This window comes from Dipodomys spectabilis, unplaced genomic scaffold (genome assembly GCF_019054845.1).
Source record: "Dipodomys spectabilis isolate Male_0828 unplaced genomic scaffold, ASM1905484v1 ptg000563l, whole genome shotgun sequence".
Classification (NCBI taxonomy): Eukaryota; Metazoa; Chordata; class Mammalia; order Rodentia; family Heteromyidae; genus Dipodomys; species Dipodomys spectabilis.
The window spans coordinates 237931-261209 of record NW_024871240.1 but is presented as its reverse complement, the minus strand read 5'-3'; the positions used below and the strand labels follow the sequence as shown (position 1 = coordinate 261209).

At 61.9% G+C, this 23279-nt stretch overlaps 1 protein-coding gene across 1 annotated transcript in view; it reads right to left on the bottom strand.

The window, feature by feature from the left end:
• Positions 1–23279, bottom strand: part of LOC122100097 (voltage-dependent L-type calcium channel subunit alpha-1C) — a 220025-nt gene that overhangs the window by 21238 nt on the left and 175508 nt on the right. The window contains exons 8-18 of the mRNA XM_042670495.1: positions 15481–15571; positions 14993–15019; positions 10916–11076; positions 10591–10816; positions 7144–7351; positions 6359–6479; positions 4262–4376; positions 2943–3063; positions 2580–2649; positions 691–820; positions 182–311 (exon numbers count right to left, since the gene is read on the bottom strand). Coding sequence (XP_042526429.1) covers positions 182–311; positions 691–820; positions 2580–2649; positions 2943–3063; positions 4262–4376; positions 6359–6479; positions 7144–7351; positions 10591–10816; positions 10916–11076; positions 14993–15019; positions 15481–15571 — 1400 coding nt within the window. The remainder of the gene's footprint in view (positions 1–181; positions 312–690; positions 821–2579; positions 2650–2942; positions 3064–4261; positions 4377–6358; positions 6480–7143; positions 7352–10590; positions 10817–10915; positions 11077–14992; positions 15020–15480; positions 15572–23279) is intronic.

Below are 23279 nucleotides of genomic sequence, written 5' to 3'. Positions count from 1 at the left end.
TGGGGGTGGGGCTCTCTCACTAAGTCCTGCTCCGAGCCCCGTCTTAAAGGAATGCTCGTTGTGCATCTGACAATGAGGCGCAGACCCCGCGTCCAGACCGCGGCCACAGAAGCCACGGGCCTGCTCCCGGGACAAGGGGGTACAGGGGACAGAAAGTGGGGGCGGGGTGGGGCAGGCCTACGTGGTTCCTGAAGGAGGTGTGCTGCACGGGGTCTTCGGCGGCCAGGGAGATGCTGCTGAGCAGGATAAAGAAGAGGATCAGGTTGGTGAAGATGGTGTCGTTCACCACGCGGTGGCACTGGAGACGGAACCTGCAGGGAGGAGGGGGAGAGGAGGAGATGGAGACCAGCGTGCGCCCCCCGCACCCCGGGAGCGGCACCCCTAAAAGGGCCGTCCATGGCAGAAGACGGGAGACGCCGTGCGGCTCTGCATTTTGTTACGCGAAACAGACTCGGTGGATCCTGAAGAACAGAAAGATAGTCTGCGTGTTCAACACCTGAAAGGGCGGCGGGATGCAGACCACACGTTCCGAATGTGAGTGTGTGTGCGTGTGCGTGTGTGTGTGTGTGTGTGTGTGTGTGTGTTCCCTTAGCTCAGCGTCTGCTTACACAAGCTGGAGGAGAGGCCCCGATTGGCCGGCTGGCGGCGGGAGGGGGGGCAGGGGTCCGCCTCCCCCGCGTCCCCACGCACCTGTTGTTGGGGCTGAAGATGAAGAAGGCGCTGGCTTCCGGCATGGGCACGGCCTTCTCCTTCAGGTGCAGCTCGGAGAGGGGCCGGGGGCGGGGCCCCACCGGCATCTCCGGCTCTTCCTCCTCCTCTTCTGGAAAGACAAGCAGCCCTGGAGACGAGGCCCGCATCTCCACCCCACAACCCCCGGTCCCGCTCCCAGGAATGCCAGCGCCGGATCGTGTCTCTCCAGTGCAGGGCGGGACAGCATTGTGCGTCTCACGGGGGCTGCCGGAGACCCCCGCTGCCTGACACGGATCTCCGCGGAGCACGGGGAGGGTGGCCAGGGGGTCTCTGTTCGCCCCAATCTGTCCTGGTCTTAACACTGAAATCCCCACATCCCGGGAAAGGGATCTCGCCCCCATCTTCGAGTCTAGTTGGTTTATTTGGGGACCCAGACAAGATCCTCTCCCGGGAACCCTTTCCAATTCTGTCGCCCCGTTGTACAACTCCTTAGAGAGTAAAAATACAGCGAGAGAGTTCTGTGATGGACCCTTCCTCGAAGGATTTCTAAGACTGAGAAAGGCTCAACGTTCCAACCTGGACACCTTCTTCATGCTTTCCCTCGGGTCTAAGCCCCAGGACACGTATGGAGCAGGGAGTGAGCTGGGTGGGCAAAGGGACTTCCAGGGAGAAGAGAGGCCGCACGGTCCCGCGGGCCCAGCCACCAGAGGGGCAAGGTCGCGAGGAAAGCCTAGCTTTGCTTCAAAACGCAGCTGGTTTGTCAGCCGCCTGGTGCGGCCGCCCATCACCCACCACAGCCTCCCCGGGGAGGTGGATGTCAGAGGGACCCAGTCCCTCCTTCCCCAGCCTGTGCCGGCTTTCCCCCCCCCCCCCCCCCGGCTGGCCACAGCTCCAGGCTGGAGGAGGCAGGCACGAGGCTTGCACGGGCATGGTGGGAAGGGGCCTCCTAATGGCCACTCAAGCCACATGGACACACAGGAAGGTCTCATCCGCAGGGCGCTTCCTGAGGATAGGAGACCCGAAGGCATTATACAAGGAAAGCAACAAGTGGGCCACCGGTGCCAGCCGCTGCCCCTCCGCTGCCCGGGGCTCCCTGAGCCTGGGCCGCACGGAAGGGGACCCGCCGGAGCTACTGGGGGGGCAGAAAGTCGTCTGCTGTCCCCGTACGCTGCGACCTCGCAGGGGCGAGCCTTAAATGTACGCAGATCCGACTTCCAAAGAACACATGGAGCGGGAGGAGATGGGGGAGGAAAAGGGGTCCCAGACTCGGAGAGACACGGGGGTTCTAGCATCCACAGCACCGCGCGTGTGAGAGACGATTATTATGTGTCACCAGAAGAGAGGGCGCAAAGGCTCCAAACATGAAGTCACCATGGACCGGCCCATGCAAACTACTGGACCGGACGGCCACTCCCTGCCCGTGTGTGTCCGGTGATCATCCGGCGGTACTGGATTCACTCTTACAACATTCCCACCATGAGCAATTTAAAAGCAGAAGCTGACACTGTTACAAAGAAATGGATTCCTTATCTGACTTACACAACCGCAACCCCTCAGTCCACCACCTTTACCGTGACCATAATAAATACATAACAAAAGTCATCCGCAGAAAGAGTAAAAAATCCAAAACGCTGCTCAGATACGGCCCTGTCGATCTTGACATTATTATTACGGGAAAGTGGGGGGAAGGAGCCCCCTAGCTAGCAGCTGGAATGCTAAGCGTCAGCAGCGCGCGTGTGTGCAGAGGAAACGGGGAATGACCGTCATTTCCACGTGGCCAGTAGTGCGCGTGCGCGTGGAGGAAGGGGCCGCCAGTCATTTCCGTGTGGAGATCGGGGTCCGGTCCCCCCCTGCCCCCCCAGCCTCGGAGTCGGCCGCGAGTCTGGTACCTGTGGTGTCTGGGTTGGGGTAGGAGCTCTTATCCTCATTTTCATTGGGCTGGAGCTCGTCCACGGTGATCTGGGCAGGGGGCAGAGGAGGGAGAGTCCCGTTAGAGACCTGCCACAGTTCGGGGGTCCCCGTGGCCACCCTGGGGACGAGCCCCCCTCCCCCTCCCCCTTGCATGGCCTTGGGGGACGCGCAGAGGCCGGGACCCCCAGTGTGCCTTCTCCTCCCCCCGCCCCCGCTAGACCCATGGCCCGTATCTGTGCTGGCTCCTTCCTCTTCCTCTCCGGGTGTGGGGCCCGGGGGACCCCTCTTCTGTGGCAGGGACCCCGCCAGCCATGGTGAGGGAAGGAGGGGCGGCCACGCACCTTGGTGGTGGGCGGGGACTCGCCATCAGCCGCGATGGACCGCAGCTCCATCTTCTCCTCCTTCATCTCCTCCACCACCGGCTTCTCCACCACCTCCTGTTTCTTCTCGGGGCTGGCTGTCCTGGCCGGCCAGCGGGAGGAAAACACAAAAGGAAGGGATGTTGACTGGCGCGATGGGGGTGTCGGCGGGGGCAGCCGGGCCCTGGCCGTCCCCGCATGGGGGTGTCGGCGGGAGTCAGCGGGAGGCAGCCTGGCCCCTGGCCCTCCCCTCTCCCCAGGCACGTGACCAGCGCCGAGTTCATCCCTTCCAGCCTCTCCAGTCCCCAGATCGGAGAACGGCTCCTGGGACCGGCGCCTGCAGGAGCCGGCCAGCACGGCGTGCCAAGTCCGGCCTTCCCGCCACGCAGAACGAGGCCAGCGGGAAGGAGACGGCTCTAAGCTAGCACGGACTGGACTCCCCGTGAGGGCTGCCTTCCTCCTCTCCGCCTCAAAAGAGGCCCCAGCTCCCTAGACGGGGCGGGGATGGAAGGCTGCGCAGAGACTACTGCACAGCGGCTCTACTCCAGCACAGCGCCCGGGACTCGGGAGAGAGGCCTAACCTGGGACTCAGGAGACAGGTCTAGCCTGGGACTCAGGAGACAGGTCTAGCCTGGGATTCAGGAGACAGGCCTAACCTGGGACTCAGGAGACAGGCCTAACCTGGGACTCGGGAGACAGGTCTAGCCTGGGACTCGGGAGACAGGCCTAACCTGGGACTCAGGAGACAGGCCTAACCTGGGACTCGGGAGACAGGCCTAACCTGGGACTCGGGAGACAGGTCTAACCTGGGACTCGGGAGACAGGCCTAACCTGGGACTCAGGAGACAGGTCTAGCCTGGGACTCGGGAGACAGGTCTAACCTGGGACTCGGGAGACAGGCCTAACCTGGGATTCAGGAGGCAGGTCTAGCCTGGGACTCGGGAGATAGGTCTAGCCTGGGACTTGGGAGACAGGCCTAACCTGGGACTCAGGAGACAGGTCTAGCCTGGGACTCGGGAGACAGGTCTAACCTGGGACTCGGGAGACAGGCCTAACCTGGGATTCAGGAGGCAGGTCTAACCTGGGACTCGGGAGACAGGTCTAGCCTAGGATTCAGGAGACAGGTCTAGCCTGGGACTCGGGAGATAGGTCTAGCCTGGGACTCGGGAGATAGGTCTAGCCTGTGACTGGGGAGGCAGGTCTAGCCTGGGACTCAGAAGACAGGTCTAGCCTGGGACTCCCGAGGGCCTCCTTCCAAGCGCGACTGCATTTCAGAGCAGCAGGTGAGCTCAGAGGGTTACCTGGCTAGCTTCTTCCTCTCTTTCTCCTCCTCCTCCTCCTTCTGGGCAGAGGTCAGGCTTTCCGCGTCGGCCAGGTTATCCACCGCAATGGCCAAGAACACGTTCAGTAGGATATCTGTTTGTGTCCGTTCTTAAAGAAAACGACTCTGGTTTTGGGGTGTGGGATGGGCCCGGGAGAAGGGACGGGGGACGGTGGAGTTTCCCATCAGAGCTCGCTTCAGGGGGTCCCAGGCCGTGTCTTTCCCTCCCTGCCCCCCTTCCGTCCCCATCCGCCTCCTCCGCGCCTGGAGCTTGTTAACTGGCCAGGGCCAGGCTGGCTCGCGGGCCGGGCCTGATCTCTCGTGGCGACGGCTGGCCGTGAGGGGCATGGCTGAGCGGCATCTCCAGCGGCATGGAGCCCGCTGGGGAGAGCAGATCTTTGTAAGTGGGTGTGGCTCGACAGCTCGGCCTGGCTGGAGCGGGCCTCCCTGTGCTCCCGGCTCCCCTCCCCCTGTAACCGAGGCCCCACGGGGCAGAGGGAGCTGGAGGCCTCACGTCAGACCTCCTCCCCGACACCCAGAACTCCACCCGCTTCTCACACAGGGAAGCTGGGAGCCGGTGGAGGGAGCCAGCTCCCCCAGGACCTCGGGAGGAGGAGGGGGGGGCTCTGCATGGGAGGAGGTGGGGGGGCTCTGTGTGCGAGGAGGCGGGGCTCTGCGTGCGAGTCGGTCACACTCACTGCCCCCTTCAGAGCACTCACTGTTACTCGACCACAGGCTGAGTAGCCCTTGCCTGAAATGCCTGACATCACAAGGGTCTCAGGATTCATAAAAAAAACCACCTCTGTGTGTGTGTGAGTGTGTGTGCGAGTGTGTGTGAGTGTGTGAGTGCAAGTGTGTGCGAGTGTGTGCGAGTGTGAGTACGTGTGTGTACGCGAGTGTGAGTGTGCGCGCGAGTGTGCACGCACGAGTGTGTGTGTGCGAGAGTGTGTGTGCGTGTGCGTGAGTGTGAATGTGTGTGAATGTGAGTGTGTGTGTGTGAGTGTGTGTGAGTGTGTGTGTGTACTTTGGCCTGGTGTCAGTGGCTCACGCCTGTCATCCCAGCTACTCAGGAGGCTGAGATCTGAGGATCATGGTTCAAAGCCAGCCCGGGCAGGAACTTCCCTGAGTCTCTTCTCTCCTTTGAACGATCCAAAAAAAAAAAAAAAAGAGCTGGAAGTGGCGCTGTGGCTCAAGTGGCAAAGCACCAGCCTTGGGTGAAAGCTCAGGGACAGCGACCAGACCTTGAGTTCAAGTCCCAGGCCTGGCACAAAAAAAGGGCTTTGGGGCTGCTGGCGCGTGTGTACACAGTGATGGACGTTGGTGCGTGTGCGTGTCCGTACGTGGCGTTGGCCCGCGGACACTCCTGGCAATGTCACAGTGTCTTTAGCAAGCTTACATGGCCGTGGGACTCGTGGTGTGGTTGTTTTTGCGGATGTTGCCGTGGTGTGGTTGGAGAGTTGGGGTTTTGTGGTGGGAGCAGAGCGTTCCACGCGCTGCCCTAGGGGGTGAAGCGTGGTCTGTGAGCGCCAGCACCCCCTGCTTCCTGAACCACACAAGCTGGGATTTAACCGGAGTCTCGGCACCTCCTTTGCCACCCGGTGTCCGGACGCCAGGGGCAGAGAACCAAGGGCCTGGGGCTGCGTCAGGATGGAGCCATGGGGTCTGCTCGGCGCCTGCCCAGCTCGGCCTGCGTGAAGGCCGCTCCGCGCGCCGGGCCCCTTCCAGGAGGGCTCTCACGGTGGCTGCACGCACCCACCTGAGTGTAACCGGGCTCCCGCCCTGGGGGGAACACACAGCCGCAGCCCATCGGGGGGCCCTCGGAGCCCTGCCCCAGGCGGGAGCCACCTGGGCCTGCTCTGTGCTCTTACCCAGGGCAGCCTTGCTGGGCTTGGCGGGCCGGGGGGGGGGGGCGGGGGGGGGGGACGAGGGAGCTGTAGATGGGAATGGCCCCGAACGCCGGCGGTGAGGCATACCGTGGGCTGAAGGGAAAGCAGGTGTGTGTGTGTGTGTGTGTGTGTGTGAGCATGTGTGCACGTGTGTGTGTGTGGTGGGGGAGGGGGGCAGCGGCAAAGGATACAATTTCCACAGATGAAGAGGATGATGAAGTAAATACAGACTAACATCCCTGGAAAAGAGGGGCCGCCATAAGCCATGATCCCATCATACATCACCGAATTCCAGTCCTCCCCGGTCAGGATCTGAACGACACATTCCCACCAATAAGGGACACAGCGTTAGACCAACAGCAGAACCCGCACTCCCCGCCCGGTCCCGCGCCTCCGGACCGCCCCCCCCCCGGCTCTCCTCCCGGGGCGGGGGTCTCCCACACATCTAGCTCTATCTCTTGGCCGCATGCACGGCCCCCGGCAGACGCTCCCTCAGTGGCCTCCCGTATGGATCGGGTGAGGGACGGGAAGATGGCCGTCCCCGCCCCCATGCTGGCCTTTACGGCTTCACAGCCGTAGGGGGAAACCGCAGGCCGCACCGGGCATCCGGTGCCATCTTTAGGGTTTTGGTAGCACTTGGAACACTATTCATTTGTTTTTTAAATAAGTCATTTTACATTTAGACTCTCCCAAGTGCTACGATTTTAATGGAAGAGACGATCGTAAAGATGAAACCCCCCCTCCTCCCCAGGCCTGAAGCTGGAGGCCCCTGGGCACGGACCGTGGGGGGGGTGAGCTAGGCTGGCTCCGCGCCCAGGACAAGGATGCCACTCCCCACCCCTCCCCTTTCTGGGGCTCCTTCTTGCTCCCCCTCCTGCCCCGCCGTCCCCCCGTCGTCCCCCCTCCCGCCCCGCCCCCCCATCGCCCCCCCTCCGCCCCCCCCCCCTGGGCGTCCCAGCCCGGGGGGAGCCCCCACCTGGAAGACGGTGAGGAGGGACTGGGGGAAGTTGTCGAAGGTGCTCCTGCGCGTCTGCATCTCGTCGAAGTTGAACTTGCCCCCGAAGAGCTGCATGCCCAGCAGCGAGAAGATGATGATGAAGAGGAAGAGCAGCAGCAGCAGCGAGGCGATGGAGCGCACCGAGTTCAGCAGGGACGCCACCAGGTTGCTCAGGGAGTTCCAGTACCTGGGGGCGGGGAGGGGGAGTCAGCCCCTCTCACTGGGGACAGGCGGGGGGGTCAGCCCCCTGGGGACAGGCGGGGGGGGGTCAGCGCCCCGGGGACAGGCGGGGGGTCAGCCCCCTGGGGACAGGCGGGGGGTCAGCCCCTCTCACCGGGGACAGGCGGGGGGGGGGACTAGTAAGCTGGGCAATGAGCAGCCGGGGGGTCAGGGCTCACAGTCCCCCCTCATCCAGCCAGTGGCTGTGAGCAGGCAGAACACAGAGCAGCGGGGGTCTCAGGAGGTGGACTGGGACCTGAGCTCCTCCCTGCCCAGACACGGTCCACACACGGCTGAGGGGGGCTGGGCTCTCAACTGCACAGAGTCCCAGGGCCGCCAAAGGCCCCCCCACCCCGGGGGACACCCGCCCCAGGGCAGCCACAGCGGCTGACCAGCGGGGGGCGTGGACCGGACGGCGCACACGGATGGACTTCCCTGAACTCTCCCTGTCCTCAGCCCAGGCTGTAGCTGCAGCCTAAGTGATCTGTTTTATTTTTTTGTCGGTCATGGGACTTGAACTCGGGGCCTGGGCGCTGTCCCTCGGCTCTTCAGCTCAAGGTTGGCGCTCTACCCCTTGAGCCACAGCGCCACTTCCAGTTTTCTGGTGGTTCATGGGAGATCAGAGTCTCATGGACTTTCCTGCCCAGGCTGGTTTTGAACTGCGATCCTCAGATCTCAGCCTCCTGAGGAGCCGGGATGACAGGCGCGAGCCACCGGCACCTGGCTATCTTTTTTTTTTTTTTTTTTTGTCGGTTGTGGGGCTTGAACTCTGGGCCTGGGCGTTGTCCCTCAGCTCTTCAGCTCAAGGCGAGTGCTCTACCACTTGAGCTACAGTGCCACTTCCAGTTTTCTGGTGGTTTATTGGAGATAGGAGTCTCATGGTCTCTCTTGCCCGGGCTGGCTTTGAACCGCGATCCTCAGATCTCAGCCTCCTGAGTAGCTAGGATTACAGGCATGAGCCACCAGCGCCAGGCTTCTTTTTTTTTTTTTTTTTAAACCGTGAGTGGTCTCGGCTGCGCCAGCTATCCCGGAGAACACGCCATGCCACACCTGTAAACACGGGCAAGCACCGCACACAGGCGCGTGCACACACCCATTGGAAATGAAAGAGGCGTGAACACTGGGAACGCACCGGACAGACAGGAGCCAGGACCGTGAGACTGTGGTGGGACCGGAGCCCTCGGCCGGTCCTGGCTGGCGGGCACGGAAAGCGCGCCGGTCTCTGAACAACAGTCCCAACGGAGTCTGACTCAGAGTTCACCAAACGACCTAGAGATTCCACCCCGAGGGGCCTGACTGAAAGAAACGCACGCATCCGTCCACAAAAGCGGCGACAGAAGCGTGCCCCGGACACTTCCCGCAGCAGCTTGAGGGCAGCGACTGACGGAACACCTGTCAGCCAGCAACAAACAAGATCGGGCATCTTCATCTGATGGCCGAAGACGTGGTGCAGAGGGAGAGGAGCCGGTCACGAAAGACCACCTTCGTACAGCTCCGGTGACAGAGACTGCTGGCCCCGGACAGAGGCTACAGACAGGTCAAGTGGATACTGACCGTGGTATGGCACCGGACAAGTTCAATCTCAGCAGAACCTTATAAATGCGGTGGTGGTGAGGCAGTCAATCAATCAACCCCTGGCCCGATGGGCCGCGGCGTCGCACATTGTCCTGAGCAGGCTGCTGCTCCCTGCGTCCTCTGGAGAGGCCCCCCGCTGGCCCTAGGGGGTGGGGGCTGGCGGGGGGAGGGCCGGCAGATGGAGAGGCAGGAGAGGCGTGAAGCCTGGAAGACACCTGTGGCACAATGCCCGCCATCTTGTTCCAATAGATCGGGGCTGGTCTGCAGAGACCCATGCTCAGCCCAGCGGCTCCACGCCCAAGCTCTCCTGACAGCATCCCCGCCGAGAACACAGGCCCAGGGGGCATTTCTGATTTTTTAAATCCATTAAAAAAAATTGTACCCATATATAAAAATGACCATGTTAACTATTTTGTTTGTTTGTCTTGTCGGTCCTGGGGCTTGAACTCTGGGCCTGGGCACTGTCCCTCAGCTCTTCAGCTCAAGGCTAGCGCTCTACCACTTGAACCACAGCGGCACTTCTGGTTTTCTGAGTGGTTTATTGGAGATCAGAGTCTCTTGGACTTTCCTGCTTGGGCTGGCTTTGAGCCGTGATCCTCAGATCTCAGCCTCCTGAGTAGCTAGGATGACAGGCGTGAGCCACCGGCGTCCAGCCATGTTAACTACTTTTAAGCGGCACGCTTAAAAGTTCAGAGATCTGTAACCATTTGACATGTGACCACCGCCATTATCTGCCGCCCGAAGCTCAGGCCTCACGAGCCCACTGCTCCAACCTCTACCTCTGGTTTTACTCATGACCCCCAGTGACCTTGATGAGTGGGAGGACCCCCTGTGTAGGACCGGACGGGGTTTCTGCGTTGTGACCGGCTTGTTTCACTCGGCCTGGCTTTTCTTGCTTTTCTTGGGGGCTCTTGTAGATCGCTCCTAGTCTGTTCGCTCACTGGCCCTGGAAACGTGGGTGCCTCCGGCCATTGTAAATAATGCCTGTACAGGAGCGGACGCACAGAGGGCTCCCTGGGCTCCCAGTGGGGCGCTTCCGGGCGGACACCCAGAGATGGAATGGCTGGTCCCCCGCGGCCATGCTGTCTCTGACGGTGTGAGGAGACGCCATTCTGTTAACGGGGGCGGGACCGTCTCTCTTCCCGCCTCAACCGTGCCAGGCCCCCGGTCTCTCGCCCTCACCACGACTCGTTTTGTGAAAGCCGTTTTAAGCTGTGGCCTCCTACGAGCGGCTGTCTACGGGGTCGGGGGTAACGAGGCTGAGCTGTGGTGGGTGTCCCTTTCCTTCTCCTCCATCTCCCTTTCTGCAGAAGCCACCTGTGACCAGGGGGTGGAACTGTCACCGAGGCTGGAGGGGCCAAGGACAGGGAGCGACCGCGCTCCCGCCACGTCCCGAAGCCACCGCGGCCGGCCTTTCATGCCACCGAATGCAATTCTGATTTGCTCGGTTCTGGGCGGAAGACATCACTGGACGCCACAGCCCTGGGGGAGCCGGGCGTCAGCCGGAAGGCTCCTCGGCCCTGAGGCCCTGCGGCTGCCACTGCGGCCGCCTGCGGGGGGGGGGGGGGGATGGGGGGAGAGGGACGGAGGGGGGCGTTGTCGAGGGAAGGAGCCCCGCGCCGAGCCGCCTACCTGGTGATCTTAAAGATCCTGAGCAGGCGGACGCAGCGTAGCACGGAGATGCCCAGGGGCGACATGATCTTGGTCTCCACCAGGATGGTCTCCAGGATGCCCCCACACACGATGAAGCAGTCGAAGCGGTTGAAGAGCGACACGAAGTAGGCCTGCAGCCCCAGGCTGTACATCTTCAGCAGCATCTCTGCTGTGAACATGGCCAGGAGCGCCTTGTTGGCTGTGTCTGCGGGAGGGGGAGGAGAGTGTGGTCATGGCCGCAGCTGTAGCAGAAGCCCCCCCCTTCCAGCCGCGCCGGGGGCTCTGTGCCGCGCCGCGTGCTCACCCTGCACCTCCGTGAGCCAGTGCGGCTGGTTGTAGTGCTCCGAGGCGATGGTGAGCGTGTTGAGGAAGACCAGGAAGATCACCAGCCAGTAGAAGACGTTGGACTTGACGGCCGCCCGGCACTTCCTTCTGCAGAACCGGTTCCACCGGCGCCAGTAGCGGCTGCAGCGGACAGAGGGAGAAGGGTGGGGCGGGGCGGTGGGTTGGCTGGGCAGCACGGGTTCCTGCCAGCGCGAAGCTCGTGGGGTGGGTGCACGCAGCGGCTAAATCCACACCCGGCCTTTTCTAGAGCATCTCAGGGGAGGGCCAACATCAGTGGCCTGTCCACATGACACACGGGTGCCACGTGACACAGTGCACGCACATGCTCCATGCCTGGCTTTCTAGGCCCGGCACGGGCGGCGGTGCCGGCACTCTGGTCTGCCCGGCTCCATCTCGGCAGGGCTTCTGGATTTCTCCTAATGATCTCTGCAAAGCAGGGGTTCTCCTGACTTTATAGAGGAGGGGGGGGAAAAAACCTAAACCCAAAAATCTAAGGGTTAAAGAGGTGAAACAGCGTGACCAGCGGGGTAGTGCGGCCGGCTTTTCTCCCTCGCTCGACCCCGGTCCCTCCGGAGAGCCTGGGCTGCAGGGTGTTGGCTTTGATGGGGTCCCAGGGTGTGTTCTGGGCTCTGGTGGGTGAGCATACATCCACACGCACGCACCACAGCGTGCTGGGCCCCGGGATGGGTTCCCACGGTTTGGTTAGAGATGGCATCAGCGAGTCTCAAACCTGGCCATGCACAGAATTGCCCGGGGCTCCAGAAACCTCTCTAGCCAAATCTCACCACCAAACCGACTAAATCGGAATGTCCCTGTGCTGCCCCCCCTTTTTAATACCCCTACTGGGTTTTTTTTTCCTTTTTGCCATTCGTGGGGCCTGAACTCTGGGCTTGGGCGCTGTCCCCCAGCTCTTCAGCTCAAGGTGAGCGCTCTACCATGTGAGCCACAGTGCCACTTCTGGTTTTCTAGTGTTTCATTGGCAATAAGAGTCCCGTGGACTTTTGTGCCCGGGCTGGCTTTGAACCTCAAGCCTCAGATCTCAGCCTCCTGCGTAGCCAGGATGACAGGCGTGAGCCGCCGGTGCCCGGCCCCTGCTGGTGTCTGAAAGCCCTCCACCAGCTGTCTGTAATGCGGGGCTGGCAGCTGTGAGGGTGGCACTCACGTTTTACCATCCTGGCGGCCGAGGGGTCCCAGCCCGTGCCTCCGTTTACCGTCTTCCCCCAGACGACCCTTGGCGGTCCTGGTGACTCAGTGGGCCATAGATTCACCACTGTGCCACACCCAGGAGAGCGGGGGGGGGGGGGGGCTACGTGCTGGGAGGGAGCCCGCGGGCCACCAGGCCCAGGTCTTAGAAGAGGGGCAGCAACAAAGCATCCAGTGGACAGGGCGCGCCGCCAGCTTCCAGCCGGATCGTCAGAAGAGGAAGCCCTGTGCCAACACAGTGCCCAGGGGGAGCCGTGCGGGGCGGCTGGGAGCCGGCTTGCCGGGCTGGCGTGGGGACAGGCCCACTGGGTCGGGGCGACGGAGCCTGTCCGGGCAGGAGAGCAGTCAGGAGACCACCCTGGAGTATCTTGTCCCGTTTCTCACCCCTCCTCACAGGAGGGAGAGGCAGAATGGAGACCCGCACTGGCGGTTTGTTCGGGGAGTCCTAGCTCACTGGACGGCTGTAGTTCAGAGCCAGCCCAGGAAGGAAAATTCACAAGACTCCTGGACAACAGGGAGCCGGGCATATGTTCTGATGACGGGAGGGGGGGGGGGGGAAGGAATGAATCACATCCCAGGCACCAGCCGGGGCAGGAAGAGCAATGTCACCTCAAAGGCAACCTGTACAGCATCTACACAGCACGCGCAGGGCCCCGCGCGCAAAACCAAGTACTGCAGATGATACACCAGTAAAGAGCATGAACGATGCAGGAAGACCTCAGGGGTGTGTGTGTGTGATTGCAATCCAGAGAAAGTATTTAAAGATAATTACACACTTCCCACGCTTCAAAACAGGGCTTCGCTTGACGACGGGTCCCCTGGCAACTGCATGGCAGATGTGACGGTGTGCGAGGGTGTGTAAATCCATGTGCTTGTCCACACGATGGTGTGCGAGGGTGTGTAAATCCTTGTGTGCTTGCCGACACGATGTGACAGTGTGCGAGGATGTGTAAATCCATGTGTGCTTGTCGACACGATGGTGTGCAAGGGTGTGTAAATCCTTGTGTGCTTGTCGACACGATGTGAGGGTGTGTGAGGGTGTGTGAATCTGTGTGTGCTTGTCCACACGATGTGACGGTGTGCGAGGGTGTGTGAGTCAGTGTGCTTGTCCACACGATGTGACGGTGTGCGAGGGTGTGTGAATCTGTGTGCTTGTCCACACGATGTGACGGTGTGCGAGGGTGTGTGAATCTGTGTGCTTGTCCACACGATGTGATGGTGTGCAAGGGTGTGTGAATCTGTGTGCTTGTCCACACGATGTGACGGTGTGCGAGGGTGTGTGAATGTGTGTGCTTGTCCACAAGATGTAATGGTGTGCGAGGGTGTGTGAATGTGTGTGCTTGTCCACAAGATGTGACGGTGTGCGAGGGTGTGTGAATCCGTGTGCTTGTCCACACGATGGTGTGCGAGGGTGTGTAAATCCGTGTGCTTGTCCACATGATGTGAGGGTGTGTGAGGGTGTGTGAATGTGTGTGCTTGTCCACACGATGTGACGGTGTGCGAGGGTGTGTGAATCAGTGTGCTTGTCCACACGATGTGAGGGTGTGCGAGGGTGTGTAAATCGTGTGTGCTTGTCCACACGATGGTGTGCGAGGGTGTGTAAATCGTGTGTGCTTGTCCACACGAAGCGGTGAAGCGGGAGGAGAGGCTCTGCCCGCTGCTCACGTTCCCCTTGTGTTTCGTGGTGTCCACTTACTCTGGGCGCAGACTCCTCCGAACGTGCTCCAGCCCCTCCCAGACTCTCAGTTTCCCTCTCAGCCTCCGAGCCGCACACGGCGCCCTCCCAGCCACCACCTTGGGTGAAGCCTCTGTCTTCCAGGTCCTGACCATCAGTTTGAGCCCCAGCCTGTCTGTGATCGACCTTTCTAGTTTACGACTGCTATTTGTTGTAGGACATTCTTATCAGAACACCCGCTCCGGACGGGCACTGGATGCTCTTGTTAACGCAGGCTGCGGCTTTTCGATCCATTTCCAGCCTTAGCTATTACCTAACGATGTCGCCAGGGGCTGTGGGGCGTTGGTTGGGCAGCTGCTGTCAGGGACAGGTCTGTGGTGCGTGTGTGTGTGTGTGCATGTGCATGTGGTGTGCGTGTGTGCACACTGTGCATGTGGTGTGTGTGTGTGCATGTGTGTGGGGTGTGTGTGCATGTGCGTGTGGTGTGTGTGCAGTGTGCATGTGGTGTGTGTGCATGTGTGTGTGGTGTGTGCATGTGTGTGCGTGTGTGTGCACTGTGTGTGTGGTGTGTGTGCATTGTGTGTGGTGTACGTGTGTGTGCACTGTGTGTGTGGTGTGTGTGCATGTGCATGTGGTATGTGTGTGTGCACTGTGCATGTGTGTGTGCATTGCGTGTGGTGTGGTGTGTGTGCATGTGCATGTGGTGCGTGTGTGCACTGTGCGTGTGGGTCTTCACCGTGAAGACACGGGTGACGCGGGTCGGGGAAGGGGCCGTGCACAGGCCTTGCTGTGCGGGACATGGGACCCTTGGGGTACTGTGTGTGGTGGGAGCCAACAGACAGACCAGATCACCATGACTGTTCTAGAAGGGTCTGACCTCGTCTCAGGACCGTGGCCCTCGGTGCCTTCCGCTGCCACCGTGGTCCGTCTGCACCAAGCCGGCCACAGCGGGGCAGGTGCGGCTGCGTGGAACTGGGCGGGCGTCAGGCTGCGCTCAGCCTCCCCAGGACCAACACCCACGGGGATTCAAGTGTCCGACCCTTCGGCGCACACCCTTACTCCACACCCAACTGCGGGGGCCAGAGGGGAGGGACGTGGCAGCCTCGCGTCCCGCTGAGCTGGTCGGCAAGAGGGAAGGAGCTGGTGCCTCTCACTCACCTGAACTTGGAGGTGGAGATCCGGCGGCTGGAAGAGAAAAGGGAAAGGTTACCCAGGGCGCAGGAAGGCCGTCCGGGATGCGTGTGTGGGCGTGGGTGGGCGGTGCGCAGGCCCCGTGGCTCTCGCTGGCCACCGGTGACCTGGCAGAGCCGCGGCTCACCCTCCGCCTTCTAGCTGGGACAGCCGGATGGGAAGGGCGGCCTGCCGGACTCAGGGCTCCGGCCGACGGAGGGGGACGGGACACAGGGGACCCAGGGCTCGGCGCCCTCCCGTCTCCACTGTGTTTTTCTGATGGGATGGGAGGGGTCGACGCCTCCGTTCGGGGGGACCCCGGGCATGGCGGGAGGCTCTGCTGGTCCCTGTCCCCGTGGTCCTGCCAGCCCGCCCGCCCCTCTGGGTCCCCCCCGCGTCCCCCCTCCCCGCATCCCCCCTCCCCGCTCCTCCCTCCCCCCCCCCCCCCGCGGGCCGGCCCCGCCCCGCCTACTCACGCCAGCCTGGCCCCGCAGTTCTCGTCCTCCATGTCTCCTCCGGCCACGTTTTCCGTGTTGACGGACTCGGTCTCGCTGGTAGGCATGCTCACTGCGAGAGGCCGAGGGCACAGCAGAGGCGTGGAGAGAGAGAGAGGGGAAGGGAAGAGCGTTAGAGGGTCACAGGCCGTGCGGGCACCCGTGCGGGCTCCCCGCGGCCGGTCTGCTTGGCTGGGGCGCGGTCTGCCACCCCAGGGCCCGGGACAATGCGGGAGGAAGTCTGCCTGGTCAGATTGTTCCACGGGGGGGGGGGGCACGCACTGTGGCCTTTCTCGGCCCTCTGGGGAGCCGTGAGGGCTTCCCAGCGCTTCTAGAACTTGCTATGGATGGGACAGGCTTTTGCGCCCCCCCCCCCCGCCTTCCCCGTGCCAGCCCAACTCCCAAGACCGCGGGAGGAGGCTGCAGTCTGCGTGAACCGCCGCCCTTCCCCACACATGCCCAGCCGTGCGTGAAGCAGCAAGCGCGCAGCGCAGGCATCTGGCGCGGAGGGGCCCCGTGGTAGGAAGAGCATCGGCATCGAGTCCAAATGGGGCCTGAGGTCGGGCTGCCGGGCCACTGAGGAGACGTGGTCTGTCCCTCCAGCAGCCACGCAGCAGGCCGGCGTGGGAGCAAGGCCGTTCACCACGGCGCTGCAGCTGGCGTGTCTCCACCACACGCAGACGCTCCCCGGCAGCCCCGCAGCCTCGCCTTCCAGAAACAACCGTGTTTTCCAGATTACGTCACAGCATGGTGGCTCAGAGGTCATTTCTGTCGTGACTGTTTGTCCCTTGAACATAAAACAAGTCGAGCTTGAAGAATTCTTCTGGGCGCTGCCCCTCAGCTCTTCAGCTCAAGGTGAGTGCTCTACCACTTGAGCCACAGCGCCATTTCTGGTTTTCTAGTCCTGCCCGGGCTGGCTTTGAACCGCGATCTTCAGATTTCAGCCTCCTGAGTAGCCGGGATGACAGGCGTGAGTCACGGCGCCCAGTTTCTGTCACACTTTTATTGTGAGTTGCTTGGCCCTTCCTTCACACTTTTATTGTGAGTTGCTTGGCCCTTCCTTCCTCCCTTCCTCCCTTCCTCCCTCCCTCCCTCCCTCCCTTCCTCCCTCCCTCCCTCCTTCCCTTCCTTCCTTCCTTCTGTCCTTCCTTCCATCCTTCCTTCCATCCTTCCTTCCGTCCCTCCTTGTGGCTTGGCTGGCTTCTGACTTGAGATCCTCCTGCCTTAGCCTCTAAGCGTATGCTATCATGCCCAGAGAGGCCCAGTTCCAGCAACACTTGCTCCTGTAGCGTGGCCTGGTTTTGCTCTCCTTCTGGAACAATCTGGCAGGAACCTCACTGGCCCTCCATGGCTGTGGCTTCTGAGAGGTGGCGGCCGGGGGGTGATGAGCCACTGGGAAAAGACTGCTCCAGGCTGTGCGGATCACGCTGGGGCCAGGGGCTTTTCCAGGCTCTTTCCTTTGGAAGGAAGACAAGTCGGGGGGGGAGGGGAGACACATGTTGAAGAACATGGGAGATGGGACAGAAGCCCACGTGTAGCCGCGTCTCCCTAAAAGCAGGGGAGCGGAGTCTGCAGCCTGAGACTCGTTGGATAAGAGGAAATCCTGGAGAACCCTTAGGGCTGGGTGCGAGTTTGGAATGGCTCCCCACGCCACAGGAGAAGAAGGTGAGGCCCGGGGCCGGGCCGGTCGATGGTCAAGGTCAAGGCTGGGAGCCCGGGGCCCGAGGGCTGGGACCCTGTGCCACGCTCGTCCTGAGCATCTCCAGTGGGTCGGTCCCTGCCCTCAGGCCGTCGGACAGGGCTGTGTGGCACCGTCGGGCTCTGGAGGCCCCGGCCGGGGCAGAGTGGGGCCAGGGCTGGTGCTGAGCTCTGCAGAGCTCATGTCCATCGATAGACCCAGAGGGGCGGGAGCCGGTCTCGAGCGTGGGGCCACGACAGGAGCCAGTCTGTCTCGAGCGTGGGGCTGCGACGGAGCTGGTCTCGAGCGTGGGGCCGCGACGGAGCCGGTCTCGAGCGTGGGGCCGTGACGGGAGCCGGTCTCGAGCGTGGGGCCGTGACGGGAGCCGGTCTGTCTCGAGCGTGGGGCCGCGACGGAGCCGGTCTCGAGCGTGGGGCCGCGATGGGAGCCGGTCTCGAGCGTGGGGCCGTGACAGAGCCAGTCTCGAGCGTGGGGCCGCAACGGGAGCCGGTCTCGAGTGTGGGGCTGCGACGGGAGCCGGTCTCGAGCGTGGGGCCGTGGTGAGGTGGATGGGCTCTCAGCCTTCCAATCTGCCTGTGCCCCGCCATCTCTGAGCTCGGCAGCCCGGGCCTCTGCGGGCAGCGGCGGTTGTTGGAAGGGGCCGGGCTGTCTGAAGAGGGCCGCCGGCCTCTGCGATCCAGGATGCTGTGTGTGTGAGCACATGCATGTGCGCGTGGGCTGCGGCCTGGGGAGTAAGCGTGTCAGCTTCCGGCCCTCACCCTGACCGAGGCTGGCCAAGTCCAAAAGGAGAGCTCCGTGGGGGAACAGCAAGGTGCGCTGGTCACACACACGCACACACACGCACACACAGGCACGCGCGCACACACGTACACACACATACACACACGCACACACGTGCACACACTCACATACACACGCACACATACACACCCCACGCACACACATATACACACACGCACGCGCACACGCGCGTGCACACACACGCGTGTGCACACATGTACACATGCACGCACACACGCACACACTCTCATACACACGCACACATACGCACCCCCCCCACATGCACACACATACACACATGCACGCACACATACATGTGCGCACACCCACGCACACACACACATGCACATACACGCACACACACGTGTACATACACACGCACACATAGGCACCCCCACGCACACACATGCACACATGCACGCACACACATACATGTGTGCACACCCACGTACACACATACACATGCATGCATATACACGCACACCCGCACACATGTGCACACACTCACACGCACACATACGCACCCCCACACGCACACACATGCACACACATACACACATGCACGTGCCCCACGTACACACATACACATGCATGCACACACGTGCACACAGACACATGCACACACACACACATGTGCACACGCACACACACGCACACACGCACATAAACACGCACACACACATGCGCACACATACACACACGAATACCGTGCCACAAGCATGGGGAGCAGCAGTGTGGACCGACACGCGTGTGCACATGCACACGGAGCGCAGGGCCACGTTACCGTGGGTTTCTGTGGAGTGACTAAACCAAGCAAACTTCCCCTTCTTCTGATCCCGAAAGCTGGCTGGGGCACTTCCTTCCTCAGACAAGGTGGCCGGGGGAGACAGGGAGAGGCCGCCGGCAGCGGGCAGGCCGCCGGCCGCGGGCGGGGGAGAGACACAACTCAGTTTTCATCTCCAAACACGAACCCGAATAAAAATTAAAGCAGCAACAAACCAACACATGCACGTGTGTGCGCGCACACACACACGCACACACACACAGAATCCAACAAAATGGAACCCAAACTCCAAATCACTTAACACAGAACAGAGGGCAGATGACCAGCCTGGAAGAAACTGGGAGAGGAGACTTCCTGCGCCTGCCAGTGCCTCCTGGGCAACTCCTGAGACGGTGCCCTTGCTCTGGCACCCGTTGGCTGGGCCGCTCGGCCTCTCTGACCCCCAACAAGACCCGGCCCCCAGCTCCGGCCCCATCTTTCCCCTGCCGAGTGATCCGGGTGGGTTAGTGAGCCTCCCCGGCACCCCCCGCCCCGCCTCCTCCCTCCTGAGACCATCGACGCCAAGAGCTTTTGGTGCCAGCTAAGCCGGAGTAATTATCTGCAGAAAGAACTCGGTAAGCCGCAAAGTGCCGTGAGTATTTGCTCATCTCACCCGGCAGCTGGAAGCCGTCTTCCTTCAATTGGTGGCTGCGGGAGCCTTAGGTTTGTCCTGACCAAATCAGGGGTTTTTCTCAAGGCCGGAGGCCTTAGCCGTCCACCCCGCTCCTGTGTGACCCTGCGCGGCCCCCGTAACGCGCTCTGTGTGGTCACCGTGGTCAGGCTCTCTCTGTGCTCTCTCTGTGTGTGGGGGCCTCCGGGAGGCCACCCGTGGGGCTGGGGAGGGGGGGTGCGCCCTGATCCACGGCTGACATTAGTGCCCCAGGGCGGAGCCGACCCCTGGCAGAGCATGGCCACACGGGGCGGCTTCTGGGACGGCTTTGTTCCAACAGAAGTGGACATTGCGGGGGAGATGACCACTCCAAGGTGCCCGTGGTGGGCCCCGCAGGGATGGGCTTGCTTCTCCTATGGCGTCCACACTGGTCAGAGACAGGCCACATGGGCTTTCTCCCACGGGGCCCCAGGGATCTCCTGAACACCGATGTCAGGAAGGACCGTGTTTGGAAGGACCAAACGCCCCCGCAGCTCTGCGCTCGGGTAGCGCTCACCGTCTCCCCTATTCCACGGGGGAAGAAGGGAGGGTGGGGCTGGAAAACCAGGCCGAGCTGTTCACACAGGTAAGAGACGGCGATGGAGGAAGAGGAGACAGACGCGAGGGGTGAGCAGGCCCCGGCAGGCTGCCCGGGCGGAGAGTTCCTAGGGAGGCGCCACCTGCATCGAGAAGGTTCTCAGCAGCCGCCTGCCATTCCCGGGCCCAGCGTGACTTCTTCCAGAGAAGCAATTAAAACTGGGTTGATTTTTAAGCCGTCAGAAAGCAAAATATAAAACAGGATTAAATATTAAGAAGCCAAACAAAGTGGCCTTATTAAAAAAGGCACCATCGAAGCGCGATGGGCTATCACCATCATTATTATTACTGCTATAAACCGGGGCAGGGACATAAATGCCTGTCCTTGATCTGCAGTCATAATCCAGAGCAAAAGGAAAGGCACTGGGGTTATTGTGCTCTTAGTGGGCCATAAACATCCAGGGCTCCCGAGCAGAAAACTCCTCCTGGGTACCAGGGAGCCGGGCCACCTCCGTCATTACCGGGAGGGGAGGGGAGGGGGAGGAGGGCTGAGGGAAGGGGACGGGGGGGGGGGGGGAGTGGGGGAGGGAGGCCATCGGAAGCAAGCAGACTTCCGAGTCCTGACTCTGCTGCTGCTGCTGCTGCTGCTCTCTTTCCCGGCTTTCTCGCACCATCGTTGCTTTTTAGGGGTGACTGTGATGATCACGTACTTCTCCGGCCTCAGCCGCCTCCCCCTGGACCGGCCACCCACGCGCCCTCATCTTACAGAGGAGGGAACCGAGGCCTGGGGAATTCGGTGACCCAGGCAGGCGGCTGGATGGACCCTGCCCTCAGCCACTGCGTTCCAGTCCCCCTCCCCGAGGGCCAGAGCTTCGAGGCCGGAGCCCGGGGTGCTGGGGGGGGGGAGCCCCTGATCTGGTAGTGCTGCTCACTGGAGCAGGGGCGGTGTGTCTCCGGAGGGATCTCGGACCTGTCCCATCCTCCGGCGCGCACAGAACCTGCGGTCCTAAACTCTCCGGGCCAAGCCAGTCTCCGTGGCTCCCGCCGGACCCCAGCTGCATCCTCAGCACCCCTCCGTCCACCGGGTCACGAGTGGGGCTCACGGGCAGCCACACGGCCCTCCCGGGCGCCCTCCGTCCAGTCTCGGCTGGGCCCTTTCCTGTTGCCCCTCCTGCGTGACTTTGGGTAAAGGGGAGCCGCGGGCGCCGGTGGGCAGGCGCCGCGCAGGCCCAGGCTCTGGGGTGCTGTTCTGAGGAGCGGCGGGCAGGCGCCGCGCAGGCCCAGGCTCTGGGGTGCTGTTCTGAGGAGCGGCGGGCAGGCGCCGCGCAGGCCCAGGCTCTGGGGTGCTGTTCTGAGGAACGGAGGGGAAATGGACCCCATGCCGGGCTTCTCACACTGGCCGCTCCTCCCTCTGAACAGCCCTTCCCCTCCCGAGGAAACTCCTGCCGGAGACAGAGTCGCCTCCAAAGGGATGGTGGCGGCAGCCTCTCGGGGGACCTGCCATCTACCCAGCTACTCCAATTATCTATCAGCTATCTATCTATCTATCTATCTATCTATCTATCTATCTATCTATCTTCTATTATTATTATCTCCATATCTATTCCCATTGTCTACCTAGCTACTCCAATTATCTTTCATCTATCAATTAATCTATCTTCTATCTATTCTTATTATCTCCATATCTATTCCTATTAACTACCTAGCTACTCCAATTATCTATCAGCTATTCTTATTATCTACATATCTATTCCCATTATCTACCTAGTACTCCAATTATCTATCATCTATCAATCAATCAATCTTCTATCTATTCTTATTATCTACACATCTATTTCTATTATCTGTCTGTCTGTCTGTCTGGTTTCCTGAGTAGTAGCAGCTGAGGCTGGATTTGAACTTGCCATGCAGCGCAGCCCAGCCTTCAGCTCTGTCCTCTTGCTCTCAGCCTCACCACTGTGCCTGGGATTTTTGATCTCAAGAGTGTGGTGTGGGCAGGGCCTCCTTGCGCGTGGCGTGGCTGGGCACAGGTGCTGGCCCTGGGAGGGGGCCGAGGCAGGCCCGAGGAGAGGGGCAGAGAGGTCTCCTGCGCCTGCCCACACCACAGCTGCAAGGCGGCCTGGCCGGGAGGCGCGTGGTGAGGCCGGGCCAGGCAGGGCCGCGCGGGGAGGGAGCGCGGGGCGGCCTCTCCAGAGGCAGGCAGGAGGGGAGAGACACAGCAGGGCAATTAGCCGCGTAATTAGCCATACAAGGCTGATTAGCAGAGCCGCGGGGTGGCGCTGCCCCCCGGCTCCCGGGGCGGCGTGCAGGGCTCCATGGCTGCGGATGGCGGGGCCAGCGGAGGGCAGAGGGCTTCGGCGGCCCGAGAGCCCAGATCCCAGGGCTTTCCGGGGCCAGGAGGGGCGCGGGACGGGCCCTGGGGGGAGACGGGCTCAGATTCCACTGTTCAGTTCAGTTCCTCCAAAGGCCAAGACCGGAGAGGCGGGGGGAGGGGCAGAGAGGACACATACAGCTCCCATCCGAGCCGCCACGAGGCCTTCTGACCCCCTTCCAGAACCTTCTCTCCGGCCTCTCCTTCCTGCCCCCAGCCTCCACCACGTTCCCTGTGCGTCCCTCCTCCTTCCTGCCTGGCGGGGAGGGAGAGAGCCACGGTGGACGTCGGAGCCGGACGGCCGGGTCTGGTCTCAGATGAAGGCGCGGAGTCTCGAGCGTCTCAGTCTGGCTCTGTTCCTGTGGCCATCCCTTCACGCCGGCCAGCAACAAGGCTGTGCGAGCTTACCGGGCAAGGCAAGAGCGCGGGCCGAAGCCAGGGCCTGGGGGTCCCGGGCTGGCTCCTCGAGGTCACGTGGCGTTGGTGGGCGTGTCCGGGGCCGGCTCTGATTCCCCACAGGGGTCATCGCTATGACCACCCTCACCCCGGAGCAGCCACGGTGTGTGTCCCCGCGGGCTCAGCAGCATCCTGTGCTGTGGGTAACGATAGAGGAACGTTTTGGCACAACTGGCAGGGAGAGAGCTGGTAAACGCCCGTTGTGCCGGCCTGGACTCCGTCCTCCTGTCCCAGCATCGGAAGGGTGGACATTACAGGCGTGCACTACCACGCCCGCCCTTGCACTAGCAATCCCCTGCCTCGGCTTCCTGAGTGCTGGGATTACAGGAGCGCAGGCATTGCCACACCTGGCGTGAATTCCTTCCTTCCTTCCTCTCTCCTACACGACTCCAGCTCAGGAGCTCTAGTTCCCACTCAGACGCTACCAGGGCTGGTGCTCTGTTTTTCCGTGACAGAAACACGAGGC